The sequence below is a fragment of the Aythya marila genome (genome assembly GCF_965140915.1).
Source record: "Aythya marila genome assembly, chromosome: 1".
Lineage (NCBI taxonomy): Eukaryota > Metazoa > Chordata > Aves > Anseriformes > Anatidae > Aythya > Aythya marila.
Window position 1 is genome coordinate 146,476,529 of NC_139042.1, and position 27,568 is coordinate 146,504,096.

A 27,568-nucleotide genomic window follows, 5' to 3' on the forward strand; every position below is an offset into this window, starting at 1 on the left:
CAATATTAGCCCCTTAATATACTTTAATCATGACATCAAGCAGCTCCTGCTAGCAGTCGGAGGACAATTCGTCTTTCAGGTTCTAGTCTCTGGTCCTTCTGAGGAGGCTAAGTATCATTTGGTTGATTAACACTAAATATGGTTATGACAACACTATTCTATCATAAAAGATTAATCATGACCAAGCTAGCTTCACTGATGCTAAGAGATAACAACTTTGGCTTGCCAGAACTCAGCATTTCCATTTGTTGGGAAATTTTGATATTTCAAATCAAAACAAAATAACTTTTCTTCTGAATCTGAAGGAAAATAAAAAATAACTCAGCATAAAGATATTCTAAAGAATTATAATATCAACTATTCTGTATTTCAGTTAATAGGATCAGAAGTTATGATGAATATTTGAATTCATTGCTCATCTATTTTTTGAAAACAAAATTAGCATCTTCCCCAGAAGACTTCAGTTGGAAAACATGCTTATGTCAGCAGACTAAAAAACATTTCACGGCAAATATTTCAGCTTTCTCCACCATAGAAGAACCGAATTACAAGTGAATATGCATTCTGTGGTACCTTCAGAGGTACTACCTCATATACAATTTGCCTTCTCTTTCAATTTAGAGTGAGAGGTCACTATTTTAAGGAACGGTAATAGGTTTTGCCATCGCTGCTCTGTTTGAACAGCTCTCTCACGGAAGTCTGTGAAGCCACCCTCAAGTTTTTGCATGCACCTGTGACTCAGGATTGAACCCTTCAGACACACCTGCTGGTTTGCATCACTGACTAGTTTGTATTCCTCTGCCATCAGAGTTGTACACCGACATGTACTATTGTGCCTGCGAAAGCTTAATGATACCTGGAAAAGATTCTTTAAGATGATCTCACTGTTTTGCATTTATCCCCCTATTATTTATGTTTTCACACATAATAGAAGCTGCTTTGTCTGCATGTGTAGTAAATTCGCCTCATTGTCTTACAACCTCGCTGTGAAAAGCTGTTAGATTTGATTCACAATAGGGCCAACATTTCCATCAAGCAAATATCACTCTCAGCACCTGACAAATTGTGACACTGTTTTCAGAGTGACTGAATCAGAAACAAAGCTCTGGCTGGGTGCTGGGGCGGTGAGGAAGGGCTTGGGGAAGGGGGTATCTGGCACGCCTCTGCGTAGACACTGAGGGTAAGTGCTTGGGCACGGCTCAGACACAAGACCCAGGAGAGCCCCACATTCTTTGGCCACTATTCCCAGCATGAGGGGGTGGAAATCTGACTTGGCAGCCTTTTGAGACAGCAGGCTGCTTCTCTCAGTGGAGGGGATTTAACATCTTTCTCTCATTTTTTCAGCCTTTGGATCAGAGAAGGGAAAGTCGGGCTACAGTTTTCCATCCCAGCTTATTTCCTCCTCTTTTTTTTTTTTTTTTTTTTTTGTTTCACATCACTAATGGCCTCTTTTAAACGTGGGAAATTTGCTGCATTAAAGCATCATCTACCTCAGTCTAAGTGATACTTCACACCATCCCATCTTTTCCTCATCTCAATTATATGTGACCCAATGGAAATTCCTGTCTTTGGTCAGCTAAAGGCCCAAATGTATGACAGAGGCTGAAGTGATTAAAATGTATTTTAATGACCAGGAGATCCATCAAATGCAAGCAGATGGGAGAAGCAAGCATAGCCTGAGCTTCCAGACCCAACTGGGAACCACATCCACATCCTCCAGGAGACCTTCAGCTGCAGCTTTCATTTAGGACATTGCACAGCTGCAAAGAATAGCAAAATAAGGTCATTGGTGGCAGAAAGGCAAGGCCATCTGGTGTCTTGGCAGTTCATGTGTGAAAGAGAACGATCTCTGAATTTCAGGAAGCAAAAAGCATGAGTAATCTCAGGATGAAGGCCAAAGACTAGAAAGAAAGTGAATTCCCTTTCTTTTCTGCTAAGTCAGGAGAGAGGTGCAGTCTGCACGTGATGGAAAACATAGCTGCTGCTCTCTGTGCTACAGCTTTCCTTGGGTAAACAAAGGCCTTTGTCAATTAGGGGGAGCTAGGAGGTAAGAACACAGCTCTTTCACAAACACGGGTTCCCAGTTCTTTCCATTTCCCTCCCAAAATTAGTCATTCCCTTTTGTCTTCCAGCAGAGAGACAGCAGGGGCTGTGAAGAGAGAGGAACCCCACACAGGGGTTCAGCAGCTGTGGCTTGCTCTTTCTCTGTATTCACTTTGTATATTTGTTTTATCTGTACAAAACCAGGTACTAATATGAATGCTAAGCTGCAAGTCTTTCTTAGAAAAAAGGGAATTGAAAATGTAAGCAGCTATTGTATGAACAGGCTGAAGCTATTTTCACAGCCCTATCAGAGCTGATGACAGGATTATATTTGGTTACTTTCCCTTCTGCACTTGAGGAGGTGGGTAGAAGGAGAGAAGACCATATTGCCCAACCCAGGAAGAGGCTTTTCTTTAAAGTCTTCTATTATCTGATCTCTCACATTTTCACTGGTCTCGAGGTGAAAATTGGGAAGAATGCATTACTTGGTCTTGAATACACTGACACTGGGAGACTACAGCTGAGGAAATTAAAAATGTTTGTGCGTCACACTGAAGATGTCTTCTGGTTACCAGTAATTGCCAGAGATAGCTTAGCTCTGTGCTTTTTCATAAAAGAAAGAAAAGGAAAAAAAAAAAAAAAAAAAGGGAAAAAGAAAAAAAAAAAAAAAGAGCAGAACTGACTTCATTTAAATTATATATATGTGAGATTCTTTTAAGACATGTTCTTCAGTAATGGGAGAGCTCACAAGTTCTCTGGGTCCATAGTGCCCTGGGAAGCAATTCATAACATGCTTCCAGCTTGATTGTGCTTGTTCAAGCATGTAGGCAAATGTAATGCTTGGAAATGCAATACTTGGCTTTTGTTGATGGTCATCACGCTCCCAAGAAGGATGAGGCAGCGATATGCACAAAAACTTGCTGTGGGCTGGAGGAGTCCAGGCTATTCCCAGGGAAAAAATACTTGCAGTATCCTTTCTGGAAAGCAGAAAAGCTGTGCTCCAGCCAGCCCTTCCACTGAGGGGCAGCTAAGCCCTCCAGGCCAGACTGTCAACAGCCACCCTTGCTGAGGGTTAGCTTTTCTCCCTTTCAAACAGATAAGGTTTGTTAGGAAAAGAGATATTACAGGACAGAACTGTCACTGCTAGCTCACTTGTCTGAATCCTGGTCAAACGGTTAGTTTCTGAACACAGCACACAAGCTTTGTGAGGGGACATCTTGACTGTTATATTGGTCTCAGTCCAGCTCATAATTGCCCCAGCATCACAGCCAACATTAGTCATCCCTCCCACTATCCACTGAAAGGAAAGAAAATAAGAGCTGACAAGACAGAGACCAGATAACCCAGCGCTTTGTAAGCTTGCTGTTTACCCCGGATCATAGCACATTTGTCAAGTGATGATATGGCCCACATCAGACTCAATGAAATGAAAAAAACATTGTTCCAGCCTGACCAGCAAAGAGCAAATCAAGATTCACAAGGCCAAAAGAGACCATCCAAGCATCACCATGATACCTTGTATTCAAGCCACTGTTAGTCTACTCCAGTACTATTTGTCATGTATCAGCAGGGTCTGCTGAGCACTTCTCAGCATTTCTTCAATGAGTTATGAAGCCTGAAAAGCTGAAGAAAGCAACTGTTGCCTCCTTCCTTTTGCTATAGGATTGCAATGACTCAGAGAAGTCCAAAAGCTGTCTGTCTTTATATCCGGTTGCACTTGAAAGATGTACTACTTTGCAGCCACTGTAACATACTCTTCCACAGTAGAGCTTGAGAAACTCCAGTACTACAGATGGAAAGGGGGAAAGGAAGCAGCATCTTGATCAGAGATGCAGCAGCAGACTATAAAGCTCACACTGGCCATGGCAGACAGGAAAAAACCTGTTGGAGCAAACTGAATAATTTAATCTTAACCTTGTAGAACGTGAAGCATGGTGTCTATGTAGCTGTGTGTTCTTTGTTCAGCGTACATGCACCACACAGATACATAAACCCACACAAAGCACCAGCGTATCGGCAGGAATCGGGAAAAAGCCAGAAGCATGCTGCAAGGCTGAAGACAGGGCAGCAAAGGCAAGCTACAGAATGCAAAGGGAGAAAGAGCAGCTCACAAAAACTAAAGAAATCCAGGAATTCAATTTCAGCAAAACCTGGCCAGGGACAACACAAGTACAATGAGAAATGACCTGCTTCAAAGCAAAATGTACTGCTCTGCAGAAGTGACAGTTGCTACTGTTGGCTACCTGCAGAGGTAAAATGAAGAATCGCTTAAGTTGCTCTCGGCTAATGGAAGGCCACCTGCAACCAAACATGCTGGCTGCATCGCTACAGCTACTAATTCCTTCTTCAATGTCTTCTTAAATTAGGCTGAAACCTGGAGGTGACTGCAGCACCAGCAGCTAAGGATCCTATGAGCATAAGCAGCTGGCAACACACTGGTACTGGATATACCTGAAGGCAACAGCATCAAAGGCATTTTTCTTTTGTTTCCTATCTAGACAGGTTTTTAACATGAGTCTCAGTGTCTCGACTTACAACTAACCTCAAAACTCATAATGAAACTTTATTCACATCACTGGCATTTCACTTGTTCCACAGGAGAGTCCATTGCCCTCTAGGGCATCATCTTGAAACCATAACTCAAGCTAACATCAGCAATTAATACCCAAGGACCTGGCCTTGCATGCACCTACACATGGCATTTCATTGCCTTCAGAGAACCTGCAGGATGCAGCGCTCCAGTTGGAATGAAACTCGATGTGTTTTCACAACAAAAGGATGTCCTCCTGGGATCATTCACTAATTGGATAAAAGCATAAGAACTACCCCATTACCATCCCTAGAGGAAACTCATTAGCAACCTAATGAAATAAAGTGATGACAGGAAGGTATTTTCTCATCATCTTTTAATGCTAACAGGCTTCAAAGCCATTTCACTTCCTCACCCTCTCCTATGGTGCCCAGAAACCCCACGGCACCTCTCAGGGCATCACAGACAGTCCCCTCTCCTGCATATTACACAGCATCAGGGAGCAGTTTCAGAGCACAGAGGGATTCTAAGTTGTCCAACTCATCATCTTTGATGAATCTGTGCAATTGAAGCTTAATCCCTGCCCCACTTGGAAAATGTTCCCCAGTGGGTCAAGTTTCCCAATGAGTCATACAGCTTAGAAGGCATATAATCTGCCTGTTAGGGGGTTCACTTTGTTTTTAAGGAAAGTCAAGCTCAGAAACATTAGAAAGAAATTACAAATATGAAACAAGCACTGCATACGCACAAGATTTTTTTTTTAAATAAGTGTTTATATTAAATGAGAATTTCATTTTCTCCTCCTGTAAACAGTGTCAGGTCATACTCCCAGACACTTGTGTATTGTAGATCTAAAGTATGTTTGGTTAGGACTGTACATATTAAACACATTTAGTAATGGAAAGGGAAAAATGAATTTTTAATCCATCTGAAGAAGATAAAACAAGGCAAGACAGGGTATTCACCTACTCCTTTCCCACTATATGCACCTACACCTCTCATACCCAGACAAACAACGCCCTCCAAGTCCATGAACATTCAAAGAGAGCCCACATCTTTCCACCAGGGGCTCTTACATACTGTCAAACAACCAAAGCCATCAATATTATTCATCTCTGCAGTGGATCTATAGCCTAGCTGAGGCTATAGGGCAGCCAGCGGCACCATTCCCTGATCCCAGTGAGTAAACTCATTGCTCACGGCATATTCCTCACTGGCAGCCAGAGAAAGTAACATCCTCCAGCTACTCGTACCCCATGTTTACCCACAAAGATATGCAGGAGGAGCAATGATGCAGAAAGTTAGTGTATGCCTCAATTAGACACCTCTATTCTCTGTAAATATGTGGCCATTTGTCTACGACAATGGGGATTACTGTAATGTACTATGGAGGGCCAATGATCTGGAAAACCTTCTAGGAAGAACTGGGAACTGCTACCCCTCAAAGTGCAGACACACCAGATGATGAAAAGCAGTTTCCCATCGTGAACTGTAATTTTTGCAGAGAGATAAGCTTTCGAACAGCTGTTAATCAGAAGGGGAGCCTGGCAGTGCCATTCAGAACTCCACTTGCAGGGAAATCCAGGACTGAAAGGTTCAGGACCTCATTACCAAGACTTTTTCTAGAAAGAAAAAAAAGTTGCAATCCACCGTGTTTCCTCAAAAACACAGTACAGAAAGGATGGGAGAAGTATCAAGCTCAGTCCCAAAGCATCGACAGACCAAGCCCTACACCTACTTACTTTGCCAAGAGTGCTGTAATTGATGACCACTAGAACAAATAAACTCTTCCCCACCACCACCACCACCAGTCCTTATTTGCATTTAAGCGGAGCCATTTTATTACATTAGTTGGAGGTGCTAGGAAATTCAGAACAACCAGTTAGTGCCCTGTGGCAGCCTCGGGCTAGCGTAGCTCTTTAAAAATGAACTGTCCCACTTGCTCCATGCACAATAATTCAGAGGCAAAACCTGGGAATATGGTACTTGCTAAGAAGATCCAACCACAGTATTCATGCACAGATGTCCTCTACTGCTTCCCCAGAGTTCAGGTTTTCTCTGAATTTTGCAGTTTTAATCCTTCCTCCTTCCCCTAGAAGAGCGGCTTGCTGTCAGAGCTAGAGGGTTGAGGACTGGTTCCCAGCTTAGCACACAGACTCCACATGCCACCTTGAATACATGTAGGTCACTATCTTCCTTTGTCTCAGCTTTCCCCATCCATAAGTGGTAACACCTGCCTAACAAAGGTAGTGCAGAATTTGACTATTTGCAAATCCACTTTGAAAAACACTGTACAATGGACAAGCAGTAGATTTTCCACTTCAGGTAAGGATCTGACCAACAAACCAGGTTTTTTCATGTTAAAAAAGCAAAGCATTGTTCCTTGACACTATGCTGTCTCCTACTCCATTCCCAGTTCTCATCTACAGACAGGGAAACTAAGGTCTGTTATAATTGAGACACAATTCTAGTGAAATTTAAGGTGAAATACCCCACTTCTCTTCCTAACCACAGTCATCCCAAGCCCAGTGTTATCCTCAGAGACACATTCAGGCACAGTCTGGATAGGGAAAGCTGTGCAGGATCATGGCCAACCTGTGGCATGTGACAGCCAGCACACACTAGATGAGGTGGTGTGGGTGTGAGGGCTGCACATATCTTAATCTTGATCGATGAATTCATTTAATAAGCAAAATGCAGATGGCACATTTCCAGGGAAGTTAGGGGAAGGCTTTATGAGTTGACTGGGTTTCTATCATCTTCCTTGCTGGCAGCATCAGATGGGTTGCACATGCATCAGGGATGGCCTTACCAGAAGCTCAGCACAGGAGAGCTGAGGGACTGCCACTACATGGGCCCCAGGGCAGCAACTGTACACACAAGCCAGCACACCTACACCAAGAGAAGCAGGAAAGAGAAATAGAAAGAATAGTATAAAGTGAAATGAGAGCTGAAACCAGAGAGACCTGGGGGCTTTAGATATGGCTACAGCTCTTTCAGACAGACCCAAGGCCTTAACCATGAGCAAACACCTTATTATTTTATGTTCATAAATACCTATTACCTCCACAGAAAGACACTTAAATAAAGGGAGAAAAACTGCACACAGTACACTGAATTAGTAATGTAACAGCAACCCTTCAGCTTATGTTCCTGCACATAGTCACAGAGCAGACAAAAAGAGAAGTCTCGGCCCACACAAAATTATTTACTAGAAAGTACAGGTGATATTCCCACATAAACACAACCTGTAAAACACACAGTGGAGTCCTCCATGTCCCTGTCCTGTCACACACCTTCCTTTGCCCTAAGGTTATGCACCATGACATCACCTTACCCACATAGCCAGCAAATACCCAGCACTAGCCCACACGGAGACGTCTATGGACACATACAAGCTTTTCCCAATGTACTCTTACACCTTTTTTTCATACACACCACATACCCCACAAGTGCATAACTGAGTTAACACATCTCTTCCACTTACAAAGTGTTAATAAAAACTTAGGGTTTGGGAGTGTCGGGGAGAGAGAAAGGAGCTCCAGCTTTCTGCATCCCTTTTACTCCAAGGTGAGGCTCCTCGTAGTCAGTTCTGAAACTAAAAGTGGCCACAACACTGCAAGTATCCCTTACCCAATTTCTCCCCTCCTTCTTTAATATCTGGAGAATCCTTCAGCCGATTGCCAGTGTCTCATGTCCAGGCTGTGAAGCACAAGAGCACAGAAGAGTAGTGCATGTATGCATCACCTCCCCGATATCCCATCTATGTTGCCAAGTTGGCCAAACGAAAATCTGCCAAAAACCTGGAGAAGCTTCAATCAAATCATTTAGTCAGCCCCATGACCAGCCCTGGTAAGACCTGCCTACCTGCTCATTTCTTCCCAAGGAATGGCCAGAACAACAGTGCCTTTCCACCTCATCGAACTTGCGTGGCAGCTGATTCAGCATTTATTACCTGATAACATTTTCCATCTGCAGGAGTCCCAGGGCAATCTGAGACTACAGGTTTGTGCCAGTGCTACACAACAGCTTTGTCATGCGCTCATAGAGGCTCCCCATTTCAAATCCCTTGTTTTTTTTTCTACTTGTGAGCACATACGTAATGCCACTGCAGCACACATACAGCTTTACTCAGAATTATCATTCACAGTGTGTCTTTTGCAAAGTACTGCTAACTTCATATAAAAAGGGAGAATGGAAGAGGCATGTTCTGACTTCAAAAAACTAGTCCTGTTTCTTTGTGTGACCTTGAGACATTGATGGCCAGCCTTGCAGCCATCTCTCTAAGTCAGTAGGGAATTTTAAAGGTAAACCTGTTTTTCCCATGGTATTAGTCTTTGTTTCTGAACTACCCTAGCCTTTCTCCGCATTTGTTCCAGCACAACACAGGGCTTCCATTTCTTTCCTCAAAGCTTTATACATGAAAGCCAGCATTACAAAGGTTCCTTCATGTGCCTAAAAGTAAGAAGTGGTGTCCTTTGGGAGAAAATGATGAAGTGGGGATGGGTGTTTTGGGTGACAAAGTAAATTGAGTCACTGTTGTGCGAGTGGGTGGTACCAACCCTGTATAGTGCATACCCGAAACTCTAACAAAAGAACGGCATAAGCAGATCTTACAAGATTAGGCCAGAGAGCGAGCATTATTTTCTTGACATTTGATAGAAGATAAAAATACGTCCATCATCTTCATGCAGAACAACCTTGCTAATTTATAGAAATAGGACATATCAAGATGCAAGGAAACCTGAATATAAGAAATAAACAAAAATCAAAAGATCGGCGGTTTGTGTTGGATGTTTTCATTTTTACAAATGTCAGTCAGCTTTAATTATTTATAAGGCTTCACAGTACACTAGTAAATGCTGTCATATTTCATAAAATAATTAAGTTTTAGTAATAGGAGACACCTCTACCATCCTGTTCTCTATTTAACGTTTGCTGAGATGTGATGCGAGTCCTATGATCATCATCACATCTGTAAATAAATAAAGCAAAGCCCAAGGATGTTTCCTGTCCTTAAGTTTCTATTTTGGTCCAAGGATTCATCTGTAATCCCAGGTACTCGTGTTCTCTGTCTCATCCAAACACATCAGCAGTGATGAGGCCTGTTGAATTGGGGAACTTCCCAGGATTCCTCAGCCATGACTTTTCCCCTGCAAATGCAGGAACAAAACCCACTCTGATTATCATTCTGGCCCCTTTTTGCCAGAACTACCAGCCACATATTGCTGATGGTGTGGGCGGAGAGGTCAGCTTGGTTCTTGGCGTGTTTGCAGACCTACCCACTTTACACGGGAAGGCACCAAGCAACTTTTCATGGCTGGTCAGAGAAGCACCAGGTGTGGAAGCTCAACCCACCCATTTCAAACAGAGACACCTCTGAGCGGATCTGGGCTCCAACGGGCATGGCAAGATAAGAAAACCACCACCTCTGTCCACTTCCATTACTAAAAGTGAAACTCAGCATCTCCAGCTCAGGCGAACAACCTGAGCCAAACAAGCACACCACCAGCCTGCTGCCTACCAGCAGTGGGCCGTTCCAAGGGTCTCCTAACAGCCCCAGTTTTGGGGAATCCAAGCCACATACAAGTAAGAATCCTATAGTCTGCCATGCACAACATCAGGCAGCATTCCTCCACTTCGTCGAAGTGAAATTACATTGCTCTAGACAAACTATCCCCTAGTGACAAATGGTTGCCAAACGCCACTTGAGCTCTCACAAGAGGGCCATTAAAACTTCAGACTTACTTTGTTTTCCTTCCCAAGGCCGCTAACCAAGATTCCCTGGATTTCTAGATAATAATTATTAAGAAATTAAAAACCGTTTGCATTATTGATGGTTTGAGTTAGTTTTTTGCTTAGGTTTTGTTGTTGTTGCCGCTGTTTGCGTTTTGGATATTTTACCATTTCTTTAAGCTTAAACAATTAAAATAACATGATTATTTTTCAGATGAATCTGCAAACACCTGCAGGAAATCTGCAGGGTGGAGCTTTATTGCCCAGGCTTTCTGTAGCAATAGCCTTTTATTGCACAAATATTCTTATTGAGCTTATCTTTGGTAATAGCTTAATTTATTGTAATTTCAAAAATTATTTGGAGGAAAGTTCATTTGTACTTTAGCTAAAAGAGACTGTAGAGTTCTTCACAGCACCCCGCAGTGACAAAAATAATGATAAAAATTTAAAGGAAAGAAAATTTTGCCTATTGCTCATGTCACAACACCTAGTACATATCAGCCAGACCTAGCAATAGAGGAGGTAAATACAACTCCAAGAACCAGTCAATCTGCTGAGAGCATTTCTCTTTAGCAGGGATACATATTTGATTCATTTTTTCCCCCCTTCTCTCCAGTTGCCAATTTCTTTGCAGTGAATTTGAGTTCTATCAGTTTATGAGAAAAACATATTTTTCACTCTGAGCCCATGGTTCAGATTTGTAAGCAGGAAAGCCAGAGTCTTTAAGATGCTTATTTTCAGATCTGTAGGGTAAAAATTAGCCCTAGAAATGGCTGTTTATCTGCTGGCATTCTGAAGTTCACATGCAGCTCCTACATAGTCTGTCCTCATTTAAGTGCACGAGGATGAAAAAGGCGACCATTTCTCTGAGTTTCCATTTGGATTGCACAGAGACCAGCTCTGCAAGATGCCCCTCACCAAGGAGGGGACACCCTGGGTTTCAGACTGCCTCCCTGCTCCCTACCCAGCCCCACAATGGGACAAGCAGTAACCTCCAGCTGTGGGCTGAGCTGTGGCAGCACCGCTGCTCACGGCGTGGTGTATCGGGAAGGGCAGGCACCCCGTCTGCAAATTAAGATCCGCTTAAGTAATGTGTGTTGGCAACACATAGACACGCACACAAACAGGCACGCTTTAAAGCCATTAACTCACGCACAAGCACAGATAAGTGGCGTATCCCCACTGCGTATGTATACATAATTATATCACATTACTGGAAAGAAAACAGCAAGCAGACATCTATTCTTAAAAGAATTAAGAGTGTTTGGTGCGGGGAAAAAAGCTTTGGGAGCATGAGATGTAAGGTGCTATGTGATGGCTGGGAACACAGCGAGGTCAATGGGGCTTGGGAGCTCCCTATGCAACATACCTGTAGTATTTACAGGAACTTTTTCCTTTAAATCAGAAAAACTTATGGCATGATATGGGGGAGGTGCATGCCTAATACATGTATTTACCACACAAATCCACTACATATTTGCCACAGCCATTTCTGTATTGTAAGCTACCGGCCATGCCAGTGCAAAATGCTGTTTTCTGAACCCTGTTGCTCAGATTTTTGTACACTTCTGGAGGCATCAACATGTTATGCATATGCAATAAAAGCTATGTCATTAGTTAAATAGTTATGTATTACAATAAAATTCTTGCTTTTTAGCAACAAAAATAAGGAAAAAAAGGATAATACTTTCAGCTAAATTCAGGTAAATCATGTTTGCATGATAGGGAGTGATTAACATAGAACTGGTACGGAAAATGTGTTTTTTCCCCCTTGTAGAAATACCTTGACCTCTCTTTCAGCCACATATTTCATTTCTTCCGTTGTCAACAACAGAATTGTTACGTGCATTTGCAGATATCTGTATTATTTAAAGCAAGTTCTAATTATGTTTTTTGCTGTTGTTGTTTTTTCTGCTCATATAAATAAAGATATATGGGTGTTTGTCAATGTAACATACGTATGGAGAATCCTATATGAGCTGTTTGAAAGGCACTACAAAGCCTTGAATAGCTTCCATTGTACTAGTGGATAAGGGAGCCCAAGTACCACCAACATAAATAGATTTAAAAATATATATATAGTCATTTACATTTACAAATGTATTTCAACACCATAATTTATAGGGATAATGGTAGCAATTTGAGGAGGCTGGGGGTTGCAGGGTGTGGAGAGCTCAGCAGAGGTCCTTTATGAAAGTCTTCTGTTCTTCTATCTACTCCGATCATTCCCATGGATAAATGAGCGCACACACATAATTTGTAGAAAACCAGTTCCAGAGGAAAAAGTGTGGAAATCTAAGGATACAAAGAAAAAGTACTTTCTAGCACGTAGTCTAAGTCAAACTGCATGAGTAATGTGCATCAAGAGGCACTTAGGAAAAGACTTTCTTATCTAAAGGTTCAGGAATTGTCATACACCTGCCTAGCTGGAGGAGGAGAAAAGCAGGAGGAAGAAGAAATAAACCCTGCATTTCTCCTACTAGCATTTATTATAAAACCCTTACAAATATACACCATGCAGAAAACCTGAATACCCATGGCTGTAGCACACTTCTAGATAGTCTAGAGAGCAGGGTACTACAGATTTTAATATCCCCCACCTCTCCTCAGAAGGGGAAGATGCCCAAACTAACGAAATAAAAATGAAAACGTACAGCCTGAGTAGAAGCATCTCCAAAAACATGTGTTACAAACCCCATGACTTCTCTGCTAAGATGATACCCATTAGCAAACCTGCCTCGTTAACCATTACTTCAGTAGCCCACCTACAGAATCTGCCTTTACCAGCAATAGGCAACGTGCTGCTAAGCGGTCTGTGCTAGAGAAACTAGCAGGATAGAGGTGCAAAAGTACCAAGAGGTTACTGGTGTAACGTAACGCCCTTTAGGTGTTCATTAAGTTTCTCCTTTTCATATCACTCACCCTACTGAATCCTGGATGTATCACCCCAAACTTTACACTCACCACTGAGACCATCACCCTTACGAGGAGGTCTCCCTGCATAGATGATTATATAAAACTTCAGCTCTGAAGAGTGTTTAATTACATCATTCTTAAGCCCTACCACATGCAGGGACTCAAACCATTACTAAGCTATCTCAGATTAAAGCTGACAGCATGAAAAAAAAAAAAAGTAACTCCGTGTCAGAGGAGATTCTTCTCTTGCCTACCTAAGCCTAGAAGCCCTCTTTCGCTGCGGAGAGGGAACGAGGAGCAGCTCAGTGCTTCCTATCCTCTCGGCTAAGAGCGCTCATCCCTAGCACGCTCCAGCACCGGTAGCTGATGGCGTGCTGCCTCTGCAGCCAGAATTAGGTAAGACCGAAGAACTTTTTTTGCATGAAGCATCTCAGACGGCGGTGCCTGGCTGTCAGCAGCTGCTGACCGCGAGCAGATCGCCGGCGGTAGGAGCAGAGCGGCCAAACCCCCACCGCCCACATCCCCACACAGGTGCGTTCCCAGGAGGAAGGAGCCGGTGTGCTCGGCACGGCGGGCACGGGATGGAGGCAGAGCGGCAAAAACGCAGGACCCTGGTTATGAAAGCAGCGCCCTGCCCGTGCTCCAGCGCACCGCACGGGGGACAGCGGGGGCAGCAGGGCACGGGCACCGGCACCCACCTGTAGGACACCTGCTTCCTGAAGGTGAGGCTCCGCAGCTTCTCCTCCAGCGACTCCTCGCCCAGCCCCGGCTCCTCCGGGACCCCCGCGGCTCCCACCGCTTCCCCGCCGCCCTCGGCCCCCCGGCAGCCGCCCGCCGCCCCCGGCTCCTCGCCGCCGGCCGCGGCGGGGGGATTCATTGCGGCGGGGGGCCGCGAAGGAGGACGAGGAAGAGGAGGAGGAGGAAGAGGAGGGGGGGGGGGGGGCGGCCGGGGGGCGGCGGGCGGCGGCTGCAGGCGCTGGGGCGCGGCGGGGGCCGGGGGGGCGCCGGCGCTGCCGGGGCCCCGGGGCGCGCTGCGAGCCGCGGCGGCTGCAAATGGCAGCGCGGGCGCGCAGCATCCATCGGCGGCCGCACCGCAGCGGGGCATTGTGGGAAACTCCCGGCCGGGGCACGCCCCCCCGGGGCACGCCCCCGCCGCCGGCCGCCAATCGGAGCGCGGGGAGCCGCGGGCGGGACACGCCCCGCCACGCCCGGACACGCCCCCGCGGGACGGGGACCGGGAGCGCGGCGGCCGCTTTGGGGGGGGGCTTAATAATTAAAAAAATTGTTTTATTTTATTTTATTTTATTTTATTTTATTTTATTTTATTTTATTTTATTTTATTTTATTTTATATTCCATTTTATTTTATTCCACTTTATTTTCTTTTTCCTTTTTCTTCCTTTTTCTTTTTTTCCTTTTTCTTCCTTTTTATTTTTTTTTCTTTTTCCTTTTTTTTCCTTCCCCTTTTTCTTTCCCTTTTTTCTTTTCCTTTTTTTCTTCTCTTTCATTTTACTTTTCTTCATTTTCTTGTTCTACATTATTTTCTTTTTCTTTTTTCCTTCTTTTTTTCTTTTTTTTCCTTTTTCTTCCCTTTTCTTCTTTTTCTTTTTCCTTTTTTTTCCTTCCCCTTTTTCTTTCCCTTTTTTCTTTCCCTTCTTTTCCGTTTCTTTTCTTTTTTTTTTTTCTTTTTTCTCTTTTCCTTTTTATCTTTTCCTTTTTTTCTCTCTTTCATTTTCTTTTTCTTCATTTTCTTTTTCCTCATTATTTTCTTTTTCTTCTTCTTTTTTTTTTTTTTTTTTTTTCTGGGAATCTGCCTTTACATGCTCACAGCCCAAACAGCCAGCCCCACAGAGCAGGGTACTGTTTCCGTCACAAACCTCATAGTGTCTAATAGTAAAATGACTTGTCCTCCCACCACATTAGCCCCCTAGCCCACTGGGGGAAATGAAGAAAAACTTTGGAGGTGGGTCCTGTTTAAGCACATGATCTAGCATTGGGAATGAGACTAAAAAAGAATGGAAAAGATCAAGGTCTGGGGCTATACAAAAATTGTAGCACAAATTATGCTTTAAGTGCTTTATCTTCTGCATCCAAAACCCATCCAAGGCAAAGTGATAGAAAGCATGGCAAGCTGAAAGAATAAATAAATAAATAAAAGAGGAGAAAACTGAACATCACTGCTCTCCTGAGAAGGCAAGCCCTACAGGAAAAGATTTCATACATTTTCATGAATTTCCATTCCCCTCCCTCTTTGTGATACTTTGTGATACTGCACCAGCACAGCCCGTGACAAAGCCCAAAGGCACACAGGAAAGCAGCATTTACGTGCTGCCATAGGCACCAGAGTTACACCAGATGTTGCAACACCTTGGGTGTAAGTGAGCCAGCGTTAAGCCAGTCAGTTGGCTCTTTAAACCTGAGCTTTGCTCCTCCTCCAAGCCTATTTAAAGTTTCAGCTTATCCATACTTAGCACACATCATGTGTACATCACTTGCTTCGACTTCAGTAATGACAGGCTCCCCGAGCTGTCCAACCAATGTTTTCCCATCCCCTGTTGGCAGGAGAGAAGGGTGATGAAAAGTATCTCTCTTTGCTACACTTCGAGCATTTTAAAAGTTTAGCCAACCTTCAAAATTATATTCCATCCATATGCACGAAGGATCTATGTGCACACGCTTCCTCCAATCTGTACGTACATTTCCTCCCGCAAACATCAGACTACTTTTAGTTACTAATGAAGCACATGGAAGAAAGCACAGTTAAACAATGTAAAACATGGCTTCGGAGAAACACAACTAAAGCTGTTGTGCAGAGCTGTTAAATTACGGTCCGGATCCTGCTCTCAGCTGCGTACAGAGATCTGCAGGGCAGCAGGAGCTCTGCTGGAAGCTTCCCTGCCTCTTCCATGGGACCTCAGAAAGCCTCCAGATGAACTTGCAGGGAAGCTAACAGCCAGTAGTGCTAGTGAAAGCATCCACTTTAAGAGCATGTGGCCACCCTTTTCACAGAAAGAAGCTACAACATTTTGGGATGGAACCAGAGATCTTTTAAAACCTACCACAAAATCCAGCTTCAGGGACGTGAAGCATTGCTATAAGCCCTGCTCCAGTCACTTAAAGCGCCTTTGAGCCTTTGGTGTTGTTGAGAGCCATATGTGCTGTTGCTCTGGAAAGATGCCAGTGGCTTGTGCAAAAACACTTTGGTTCCACGCGAATTTTGCACTTGGAGAGCAGAACAGTGTTCCCCATCTCACAGCCCTGCTCCTCTTAGCCCTCGCTCCATGGGAGAGCAGCTCCGTGGGCTGTGCCCCTGCAAACTGCTCCTGTTGCCCCCAAGCACTGGTGCAAAGCCCAAGAGCAAATGAGTTTCCAAACCCTCCTTCAGCCTGCATCCATACCAGTGAGCCACATGCTCCTTTCCCAGCAAAAAACATATTGTGGCTCCTGCTCATTGGTAGCACCCACCGTGTGCTGGGATTACCTGCTTTGCCTCTGACTGCTGCGATTTGCATGACTCATTTGCAACGTGAAGTCATAAAGCAACTTCCTATACCTTTTGCTGAATGTGAGCGATTGTGAGCGAACCCGAGGCTGGAGAAGGAAAGCCCTGCTCACACAGCCACACCTGCGGCACAGCTGGCAACTGTGGGGGTTTTAGGCAGGCAACGACAGCAAAAACTTCCTCAAATTCACTTGTAGGTGTGCCTGCAGACCTACTGCTGCACCAGGGGGGAAAGAGGAGCACAGAGATAGATTTCCAGCAGGTTTTGGCAATATCTGGGAGCACTGTGCTGGCAAAAGCCTGAACTCCCACAGCAGGTATCTCCTTCCTCGAGCTGGCTCAGTGGCGGGGCCCCCTGCTCATCAGGGGAGCTGGTGAACTTTGGTGTGTAGCAGGCACTTCTCTTGGGGGGATCTTACAGCAGGTGGATGGAGGAATGGAGCAGGAAATGCTGAGGAAGGAGGGAATTCAGCCTTTTGGAGTCAAGCCAGGAGAAGGAGGTTTATTCCGTCATTCATGTGCCTGCTAAAGCCTGTCCTGAACACCCCAGTGTGCACAGGCTGATGAGTTTTATTCAGAAGGGAAAGGACTGAAAATCTAATTCCTAAGAGTAAATAGGTGAAAATATGAAGAAAAATAAAAAGGGAGGGGGAAGAAAGGGGTGAGATAACCTTACATGGTTGGTGTGCCAGGCTGGCCGGGGAGGAGTCTACTAGGAAGGCCCATACTCCTTAGGGTCATACCAAATTCACCCTCAATATAACACAAATAACAACCCCTCACTTGGGGTCAGTGCTTGAGGTTTAGGCACTGCTTATTCTGCAGGGACTGACAGTGGCTGAGGTGACACATGGAGATCTGCCCTCGCCTCCTCAGCTTCTCCTGCTGGGCAGAGCAACCTCACCAGGCAGTTTGCATCTGGTGAGCTTCGTTTTTGTTTGTTTGTTTGTTTTAACCAAATTTCAGCTATTTTGCAGCATTGCTGCTCCCCTTCCTCCACGCCTGCTGCCACAGCTAGAAGCAGGCCCTGGCTCCTGTTGCTGAGGTGCTCCGTGGCAGTGACAAGGGCCTGCTCCTGGCTTGGAAGCACCTCGGTGCTGCACCTCACAACCTCCACAGATCAAGCCCAGGAATTCACCAAAACAGCTTAAAAGGGGGGTAACCAGAACCTCAGCACCACTTTGACCAAAGGGAGACAACCCAGCAGCCGTGGATTTGCTCTGCAATATTTTTTTTTTGTCAGTTGTGTCACAGCAAAGATAAGGGCCAGGCCATGCATCTTCCTCCTTACTGGAGGTACTCAGAAAAGATAACTTTATAGTAATATCTACAGCTCTTGCAAATACAACTTCAGATTAACTCAATTATGAAAAGTTAAACAAGTCATTCCTTATAACATGGCTCCTGTGTGGAGTGCTCAAAGCCCTTGTGAGACAGCACCAAGAAAATGAGAAGTCAAATCATCCGCTTCAACTTTTTGAAGCACAGATCAGAGGGAGACAGGGCACACAAGCATTATTCACTCTACGTGAAGCAAAATATGATCTTGTTTTTAATTACTAATTCCACCAGATCTCCTTTCTTTGGTTTATCTTTATGTAGAGGAGAAAGCCATTATCCCCCTTTCATAGACCACGAAACTGAAGCCCAGAGAAGAGTCCGCCAAGTTCCCCGCACACCATGGGCAGGGCTACTCCCAGGAGCTCCTTTCCTCAGTCCCTGCCCTTGCTCTCTACATGACTACCGCAGAATAATTTCCTTTATGGCAAAGGTGTAGGCTTTTCCTCACTGCTTTTAAATTCCCATCTAATGGGGTCTATTTTTCTAAAAAGCCCCAAGCAAACAAACAAGGAAAGAGAGCACTGCTAATGCATCCACCACAAAATATCTGCAGGGCTGAAGTCCGTGTGATTATAAAACAGGCATGAGGCTTGTACAAGAGCAAAAGATGGAGATTCGCTACCCAAACCATGCTGGGATGGGCATGTGCAAGCTGCACTGCATCCTTCCTCCTGCTTCACAGAGGGAATGAGCCTGAGGAAGAGTGTCAGTGCCCTGAATCCAAGCAGAAGCAGGCTTTCCAGGGAACAGCACGTACCGAGGGGTGAGAGGTAGCGAGCACGACAGCTCATCACCCAGTGTTTCTCCACTGGATGCGTGGGTTTCTTTTTTAATCACAGGCTCCCTGCGGCTTCGCCTGCTGTATGGTGCTGTAAGGGTGATGCTGAGACCCGGTGAGGTTTTTAACCCATTGTTAATCCCCCACTGGTGTTTGGTGTTCTCGGAGGAACTGAGCTCAGATAAAATGAGGCTGAGGGTGACTTCCACAAGCAGTCACGGTCTAACAATTTCCCTGTAAAAATGTTTTGCGAGGCTCGATGCTGCTAACAAGTGCCCCGGATCGATAGCTCTGGCCTGTGAAATTATCTGCTCAGAAAGCAAGGGGCATCCAGCAACAGAGAGACAGCGGCTGCAGTGCTCTCTGAAACAATGAGAGCAGAGAAAAGGAGCGGGATGCAGATCTGGAAGGGCAAAGCAAAGCCCCTCTCTCCCCACATCTTTCATGACAGAACCAGGCTCCACCTTGAAGACTGTTCCCGTACAGCACTGCACAAAGACAGAGTGTGAGATGGGGCAGACCAAGAGGACAGGGCAGACAAAACGATGCCTCTCGCTCCAATCTCCTTCTCTTCTGATATGAAGTGGTGGTGCCCAGCAAAGGCAGTCCTTGGGTTAAAGCACCGGTGTATGGATTAGGAGAGAAGAGCTATTTTTTGCTTCACTGCAGATTTCTTGTGCTACCTTAACCTCTCTGGCCCCAAATCAAGGCATTTCTGAAAATCTGCATCAGACACAAATTCAGTGCGGGCCAGGGTGTTCCCGTGTTCATGGTACACTGCCTGCCGCAGCCTCTACACGAGATGCTTTAAGAGGCCTCAAAAAGGAGGCACCAAACCCATTTGTCATGCTCCCATGGTCGGTTCAGCAAAATTGGAACCGTTATTTCCATCGCTGGCATTTTCTGCAGAGGATGAGCTCTGTGTTGCCATTTTAGAGATGCATGCTATTGGTACACGAGGTCCATTTCCTAGTAGAAAACTGGCAGAGCACAGACAACCACACCATTTGTGAGAGCAGCTCTGCAAATGGTGATAGTCACATCTGCACTAGGCCATCCACTGCCAAGTTGTCCCCATTGCCAGAGGGAAGGGAAGGGAAGGGAAGGGAAGGGAAGGGAAGGGAAGGGAAGGGAAGGGAAGGGAAGGGAAGGGAAGGGAAGGGAAGGGAAGGGAAGGGAAGGGAAGGGAAGGGAAGGGAAGGGAAGGGAAGGGAAGGGAAGGGAAGGGAAGGGAAGGGAAGGGAAGGGAAGGGAAGGGAAGGGAAGGGAAGGGAAGGGAAGGGAAGGGAAGGGAAGGGAAGGGAAGGGAAGGGAAGGGAAGCTTCAGCAGAAACCCCACTGCTGCTTTTGCCCTTCTGTGTAGTACTGAGCTTCTGGGTGGCTGCACCATGCTCGGCACCGCGCTTGGGAAAGCCAGGAGGCCGGACCTTTTCCAGCCAGCAGGAAAGCAAACAGGTGATACTTGCTTTTTCTACAGAAAATATTTATTTGCAAGAAATGAAGAGCATAACATACTTAACTACATACATGTTCAGGCTACAAAAGCAGGTAGTCTGTTCTCTTGTAGAACTAAGCCGACAATTTAAAAGGAAAAGAAAAAAAACAACAAAACAAACAAACAGCAATTTCTTTACACCCAATGGACATGTTTGCAGTGTGAAAAATCAGGTGGGCACACATCCAGATGACAGTGCTTGTACAAAAATAGAGAGGCCACTGAGCACACATACACAGAGTTAAACAGGCTGTTGGAAAAGAACAGGGATATCTGCAGTCAGAAGAGGCTCCAACGCAGTTTACCAAGGATTTTGGGTGGTGGGGGTGCTTTTGTATTCCTATCACTGTCTTTTTTTTTCAAAATAGATTTAAGTTGTTTGTACAAACCCATACTGTGTTCACGTGTACAGAGGGAAAGGGAAAGATCAGCTGAAACTTTTTAGGGGTGTTACACGCAGAATGACTCAGAGTCACACGGTATTGTTTTTCATGGCCCCAGGCAATGGTTTTTTACCTTCAAGAGGGTAACATCAGGTAACTTGCCCTGTGGAAGGCACAGCAAAATCTCAGCGGAGACTGATGTACTCACAACATGGACACACCAGCCCCAGAGATCAACTCTCCCTCTTCCCTGAACCTCTGGTCCTCCTGGGCCATTTTTTGGCTAACTTACAGCTTAGAGAAGAAAGCATTCGAAAGCAGAGTTCTACACAACAAAAATGACACCCGAAGACTAGATACAATTTTTTTTTTTTTTTTGTACCACGCCAGAGCTGTCCTACAGACAGGCCAGTCTGTGCACACACACAAAAGGGCAGCACAAGTTTCAGCTGACATTTGCTAACAAGACAGACATCAGACAGCAGTGCACAGACGGATTTACGAGTGCTTGTTGGTGAGGAATGTGAGCTGGTCTCAGTCTTGGAAAGAAACACCCGGGGTTACTGTTGCACCAAGTGGAATGTGCCCGCGGCGTTCAGGTAAACACCTTCATTTAGGGACACTTACTGCATTAGGAAACAACTCTGCATTTGCGTGGTTTTTTGTTTTTATTTTTAACTGCTTACCATGCACAGACACAAGCACTCACGCTCATCCCTGCTGACAGTGCAAACAAAGACAGTGAGATGCCATTACTTCAACACCAGTGAATTCAGATCTGATGGGGCAAAGTCAGGCATAAGCACAGTTCTATTAAAAAAAATCGGCCACTGCCTCTGCTTCCCCCTCTACCTCTTCCACTCCCTAAATTATGGGATGCTGAAGTGCAGAAAGATTTTTACCTGCAGGTTGGAAGGGAAAATGGCATTCAATACAGAGGTTAGATAAGCATTCATTTTACCTAAAAAGTACTGCACAGTGTTGAAGAGCAAGGGGAAAAGTAAAGATTAAACAAGGGGGGAGCTAATGTAAAAGACTGTCATTGCTGCTTTAAGGAATTAAGAACTAGGAAGTTTCCCTGGGATGTCAGGAGTCCTTTCATCTGCCATTTCTTTCATCTTTTCTGCAAGACAAGTTTACAAATCCAGCTTTCCCATGTTTCATTCTCACCTATGTGGTTTTATCTCTTGGGGAAAAGTACAGAGATGGGCTTTAGGGCAGAGCAGGGACTGCTGGCAATAGCTTAAAATAATATACAAACTCCATTTCAGCATTACAAATGAGTTTTCTGAGACATACTCTTCTACGAAGGAAGTCAGTTCAGGTGTATACGCTGGTAAAGCAGAAAAGGCTCGACACGATAATTGCAAAAACAAATGGCAATCCCCCTCTCAGCCCCGTAGTTGGATGGTGATCCCCTAAGCATCCTGGCCCGTTGGCTGAATCCTTACCTCTCATTTATAAAGACCTTAACATCTAAATCAGTTCTCACACCTTTGTAGTCCCTAGTTGTTTATCCTTAACACCGCAGCACAAAGCAGCCACATCACAGCACCAGGCTACTTATATAGGCTACTACAACTTTTGTAGCTACAAAGGACTGACCTACCATTTCACCTTCAGAATACAAAATGTTCCCTATCTAATTAGCGACTTGAGAAAGAAATATTTTAGTCACTAAGAGTATAAAAATACTCCGTATGCTTCTGTTCTTAGCTGCATAGGCTTTGTACAACGGCCTCTTGGCATTAGCTAGAATCTGGAGCCCAAATACTCAGTGGAAATCCCTCCCAACATAGCAATTAGTATCATTCATTTACTTGACCCACATTCTAAATGCGTCTAGACAGAATTCACCGCTGATAGTTTGGGGGGATGGGGTGGAGAGGTAGGGATTTTTAGCTGAGGAAAAAAAAAATAGAAATTTTGGGATTCTACATTAAAGAAATCAAGAATAAGCTTGTATTGAAATACACTTTTACAGAGCAATATCAAAGAGGTTCCCTGCCAGTATGGACCTGCAGCCTCTGAAATTGGTAAGTGAGAAGCATGCTGCGCTGCATCAGCTGGGAGCTGGCCGAAGAACCTCAGCCTAATCCACTACTGGTTAGTGTTGCTGGAAAACATTGAATGGTATGGATGAAATAAGAGAAATGCAGCAAAGAATTATAAATAGCCTTGAAAAAAAAAAAAAAAGAGCAAAAACCAAACAAAAAACAAAACACCAACACCAACATTATCTACACACTGGTAACAAGGTTAGAACTGTCACTTGCTCTGTGCTTGACACTTCTTAAATATATATATATAAAAAATAATGCCCTACATTCCATTGTAGCTTATCTCCCTAGAAGCAAAGACCTGACAGATCTAGACATGCTTTAAAGCTATGGGCCAAAAGCTAAGATTACTTGTGTGAAATCACACTGCCAAGCTGCATAGAGTTATGGCTAAAGACTCTGAGGATCGCTTAGGTCTTCTAGTCGAAGTGGAAATTGGGCAGCACATGAAGTCTCTGCCTGCCCTGTCCACAGACACATTGTTGTGCAGCACTGAGCCACCGACCGCTGCAGAAGGCATACTGGCAGAAGGCAAAGACCTCACGTAATATTGCTGAGCTAACGATAAGCACTTACACCAGCATCGTTACTGCAGCGACAGCAGGTCCTTGTCACAAAGCAGCCTACGGATGGGTGATGGCAGGAGAAACTTTGGCCCCTACTACCTCCAAGAGAAACCTGCTCTATTAAGACCCCTGAAGAAAAAATGATCACAAACATACCAAAGTCAAGCAAAGGATTTCCTTATTCTAAAGAAGTAGTATTTCATGATAATAAATCCACAAATAATGTGTGTGCTAGCTCAAGAGATTCCCAAGAGTACCAAAAAATCATTTAAAGGATGGGATGAGTTAAGATTATAGAAGTAGATTATTAAACAGTTACAAGAAAATTGGTATTGCCATACTGGTTTGGATGAATCAGTTCAGTGGTGTGACCCAAATCGTGGCCAATTTAAAATGCTTCAGATGAAAACATGACTATCTCCCAATCAGATTTGTACCAATAGGTCCAAATTAAGCAAACAAAGGCAAAGCTCCACTGGTGACTGCTGCAGTAGCTTTCAGAGAAGAAGGGGTTATTTGGGTATTGCAAAACTGTCTGTCCTTAAAGTATTGGGAAATAATTCAATTTTGTCTTTAAGACAGTGAAGTCAGCAGTATCTGCAATGAAAGGCGATCATTTAGCTGGCAGTGGGCATGAGCTCAGGCAGCTTGGCCTCCTCTTTATGCACAGTGCAAGCCGCAGCACAATTAACAGCAGTGTTGTGCTTGACAGCTTGGTGCTTCTTTTGCAGAAGACTTAAGCATTCAGTTTCATCCAGACAAACCATGGGTGCTCTGAAAAAAAATAGTAATAAAAAGACCATTTAAGGGATTTTCTAAGCTGTGACCTTGCCCACTTACATGGGCCAGCCATATTATAGTGGAAGGGTCAGTCCTGGCTTTCTCCTGTCACTTTGCTGACCTCATGTGGCTAAACTATGCAGCCATCCCTTGTGTCACCTTCAGTGGCACCCACCAGTGTCCATTATTTATGTGAAGCCATTGCTCCAAAAAAACATCCAAACACCATTGGTAGATGCTGGAATAATACAGAGGACCCAACAGGATCACTGTGAAGAGAAAGAAGCTTTAGGGAGGACACTGAGCCATGATGAGCGGGGAACTCTTGCAAAATAGACTACAGTGGCATCCTTCTCTCATTTCCACCAAAGGTAAAATAATAAAAAGGCACTTGCATAGATGAATTGGGCATAAACTAGAAAGAGTGTCTGCACACCAAAACTCACCATTAGCTCACGGAATCAGGCACACGTTTCACAATCACTAATGTGAAACACCTTTTTAAAATGGCACAGTGGGGGTTGATCCAAAGCCCACTGTAATCCACCAGATTCTTTCCACTCCCTTCAGTGAGCTTTGAGTCAGGCCTAAAGGCAGGCAGCAAACGGGATATCAAAGGGAAAAGGTCTAAAGAGAATGAAGAACAAGGAAGGAGCAGGTATGGCAGCTGCTGTAATAAAATACAAATCCAATATTTTACAAAATAGAATACTTGCAGGAAATATCTACTGTACATAGTAAAAAATTACTTGTAAGGCTAGGTTAGTTTTTCCCTTATTTATCACAAGAAAAAAAAAAAAAAAAGCTACATTTTTTTTGTGTGTGTTTTTGTTGTTTTTCTTTTTTTTGTTTGTTTTTTTTTTTTTTTAATTGACTTCTGGTAAACCATAAAGTAGCTATGCTAGCCTGCTGAATTAGGATTTCCCCATTAAATCCATCCTCAATGGAGTCTGAGTGCCCTTCTGAGCAATCAGATAAAACCCAGCCCAAATCCTGGGCTAGATTTGGCTGTGCCAATCCAAGGATAAATTCCAAGAAGCACAGCTCAGACAAAGGCATGAGCAGGGTACCAAAGGGACACAACCCTTAAACGCAACAGCTATATGGGACAAGAAGGAAACAGTGAAGAAAGAAGTGTACTGGACCAGGATCAAAAGTGAATACCGCTCTTGGCTTTTCCACTAGACTTGGGCTAGTCGCTTCACCTCCCCATGTGCCTTTCTCAGCTCTCTTTTTCCCTGTCTGCTGCGTGCATACAAAACCCTTCAGGTCAGGGACTGTCTTGCCATGCAGTCACCTCCAGGCCTGAACTGTACACATCTTTCTGGCTAAGCGGTTGGTCTGAGATCACATCTCTGGAAAAGGACATAAGAAGAGGAGACCCATAAGAAAAGGTGGGGAGGAGGTGGAGGAGGAGTGGGTGTTCAGTGATATTTGTATGTCCAATTTCAGAGCTTGCCCAGACCACGTGCAGGGTTAGGGAAGGTTAATTCTCTTCATTGTGACTGCTTGAACAAAATCTTGCAAAGCTAATAAATACTATTTACAACAGTAACAGGAAGATGGCAAGAAAAAGAAAACACAGGACAATTTGAGACCTGGTCTACATGAGAAATTCCATCAACGCATCTAGAAGCCAATAAATAAAATCCATACGGTGCTCTCAGGAGGCACTTCTGGTTTAAGCCTTATATTGATTAAGTTTGTTGGGAAGGAATTGATCCAAACTAAACAGATTAGCCTTAAGTAGACTAAAGGACATCCACCCAAAACATTGCATGAAGTTAACAAAACCTGCTTTCTAAATAGATTTAGTTAAACTAGTCTAATTCTCCCACACAGACAAAGTGTGACCAAGACAGTGACTGATCTTTGCTTGAATTCCACATGGGTGGAAGCAGTAGAGATGCCTACCAGGACTGCTTCCAACCCAAAGAAAAAGCTAACTCCACTAAATGACAAAGGGGTTGGTGGGGAGAAGAGAGGAAGATGTAAGGGAGGACAATGCAGCACCATCATTGCACACCCCTCTCCTGCCTGTGCTGTTCACAAAACAGAACTGGGGCCCGTTCTTGTGCCTTCAGAGCAGATGAAGCACATGTTTCTCAATCTTCCCCAAAAGGCTCAAATGCTACAGACCAATAGGCATGGAGCTGTGGCTAGATTCTGAGCAGCATCGTGCCGCCTCTCCTGTTTCTCTCAATTACCTCCTCCCAAGGATCCCATCACCCACATGCTCCCATCGGTTTTGCGTATTCCACTCTTTTACCAAATGTCTTTGTGCACAGATGATGATGTGTACATGCAAGCACAGGCACACATACACAAATCAATCATCAGCACACTGCTGGTATCTTTTGCAATCATAATTCAATCCTGCCCTCGCAATATCAGACAGGAAAGAAATAAAAGCAAAGAGGGATTGTGTGTGAAGTAAGGAAAGGAGTTACAAGACAAGAGATCCCATCTGCAGTCACAGCCTCACCAGTCAATGCAGAATTTGGTGAATTCCCTCTCTTTTGTGCTTTGGTTCACTGAGGATGACAAGTCAGGGGGACTTTGGTTGAAAATATGTGGGAAAGAGGGAAGTCAAGAAAAAAGGCCTTTTTATTTTTAAGAGGTGGCATTGACTCTTCTATCTATTTCAATTATCTTCAGTGTTTCATTTCCTTCTATTTCAGAGTTGACTCTGTAGGAAAAAAACAACAACAACAACAACAAAGGTTAACACTAATAGTTAGTCATTTTTAAAAGCACATATCCTGCTCAAATTAGCTAATGCTAAAAAGGCGCTCAGTATTTACCAGGTACCCATCAGTTGGAGTACGGTAACACATTGAATTAGTCATCTCTTTGGCCCTGGGTATAACTTCGACACAGACGCTCAGAAGGCACGCTTGGTGTGATATGGCTCAACCTAGGCCTCTGAAAAGCATACTTCTAAACACAACCCACCTCCACCGTTTGGTGTGCTTGCTACTGCTTGTTAGCAGAGACCAAGACCTGAGCCATCAGGATAGTGGTGGGACAAACAAAGTTACAGTGGAAGGAAAACTGCACCCACATATTTAAACCAGTAAATTTGTCTTTTTGCAGAGGCTCCAAACACAAACTTACGTTAAAAAATAAAAAAATGAAGGAACTTCATGCTAAGAAGTTCAGATAATAGATTTGCCTTTTAAGTCTGAATCCTGCAAACTTTCTGCAGCATGCATTAGTAAGATCACTGCTGTGAGAAGCTCCAGCTCTTCACACCCTAACCTCAACAAAGCCCAGTGAGTCACAGCCTCACACTTCCACCCAACTGGTAAAAGCTTATTCCTTTAGGAGACACGCAACTAAGTGCTTAAAGAAGCGGAGTGGGCATAACTAACAAGCCTACAAGGGCTAGGTTTCTGGTAGAAGCACCGAGCTTGGCAGCTTTGTTACTAAAATATTG

At 44.3% G+C, this 27,568-nt stretch overlaps 2 protein-coding genes across 6 annotated transcripts in view; both read right to left on the minus strand.

The window, feature by feature from the left end:
- Positions 1-15,376, minus strand: part of DGKI (diacylglycerol kinase iota) — a gene marked incomplete at its 5' end in the record, with an annotated part of 211,137 nt that extends 195,761 nt beyond the window's left edge. For 2 of the 3 annotated variants that reach the window (XM_082760600.1, XM_082760599.1), the window contains one exon: positions 13,924-14,102. In XM_082760600.1, the coding sequence (XP_082616726.1) occupies positions 13,924-14,102 (179 nt within the window). Of the gene's footprint in view, positions 1-13,923 lie in introns of all 3 variants that reach the window. The other variant, XM_082760598.1, reaches the window with a different exon arrangement.
- Positions 15,377-20,546: 5,170 nt separating this feature from the next.
- Positions 20,547-27,568, minus strand: part of CREB3L2 (cAMP responsive element binding protein 3 like 2) — a 77,714-nt gene continuing 70,692 nt past the window's right edge. For all 3 annotated transcript variants that reach the window (XM_082751780.1, XM_082751779.1, XM_082751781.1), the window contains exon 12: positions 20,547-26,818. In XM_082751780.1, coding sequence (XP_082607906.1) covers positions 26,743-26,818 — 76 coding nt within the window. In that variant the 3' untranslated portion in view covers positions 20,547-26,742. The remainder of the gene's footprint in view (positions 26,819-27,568) is intronic.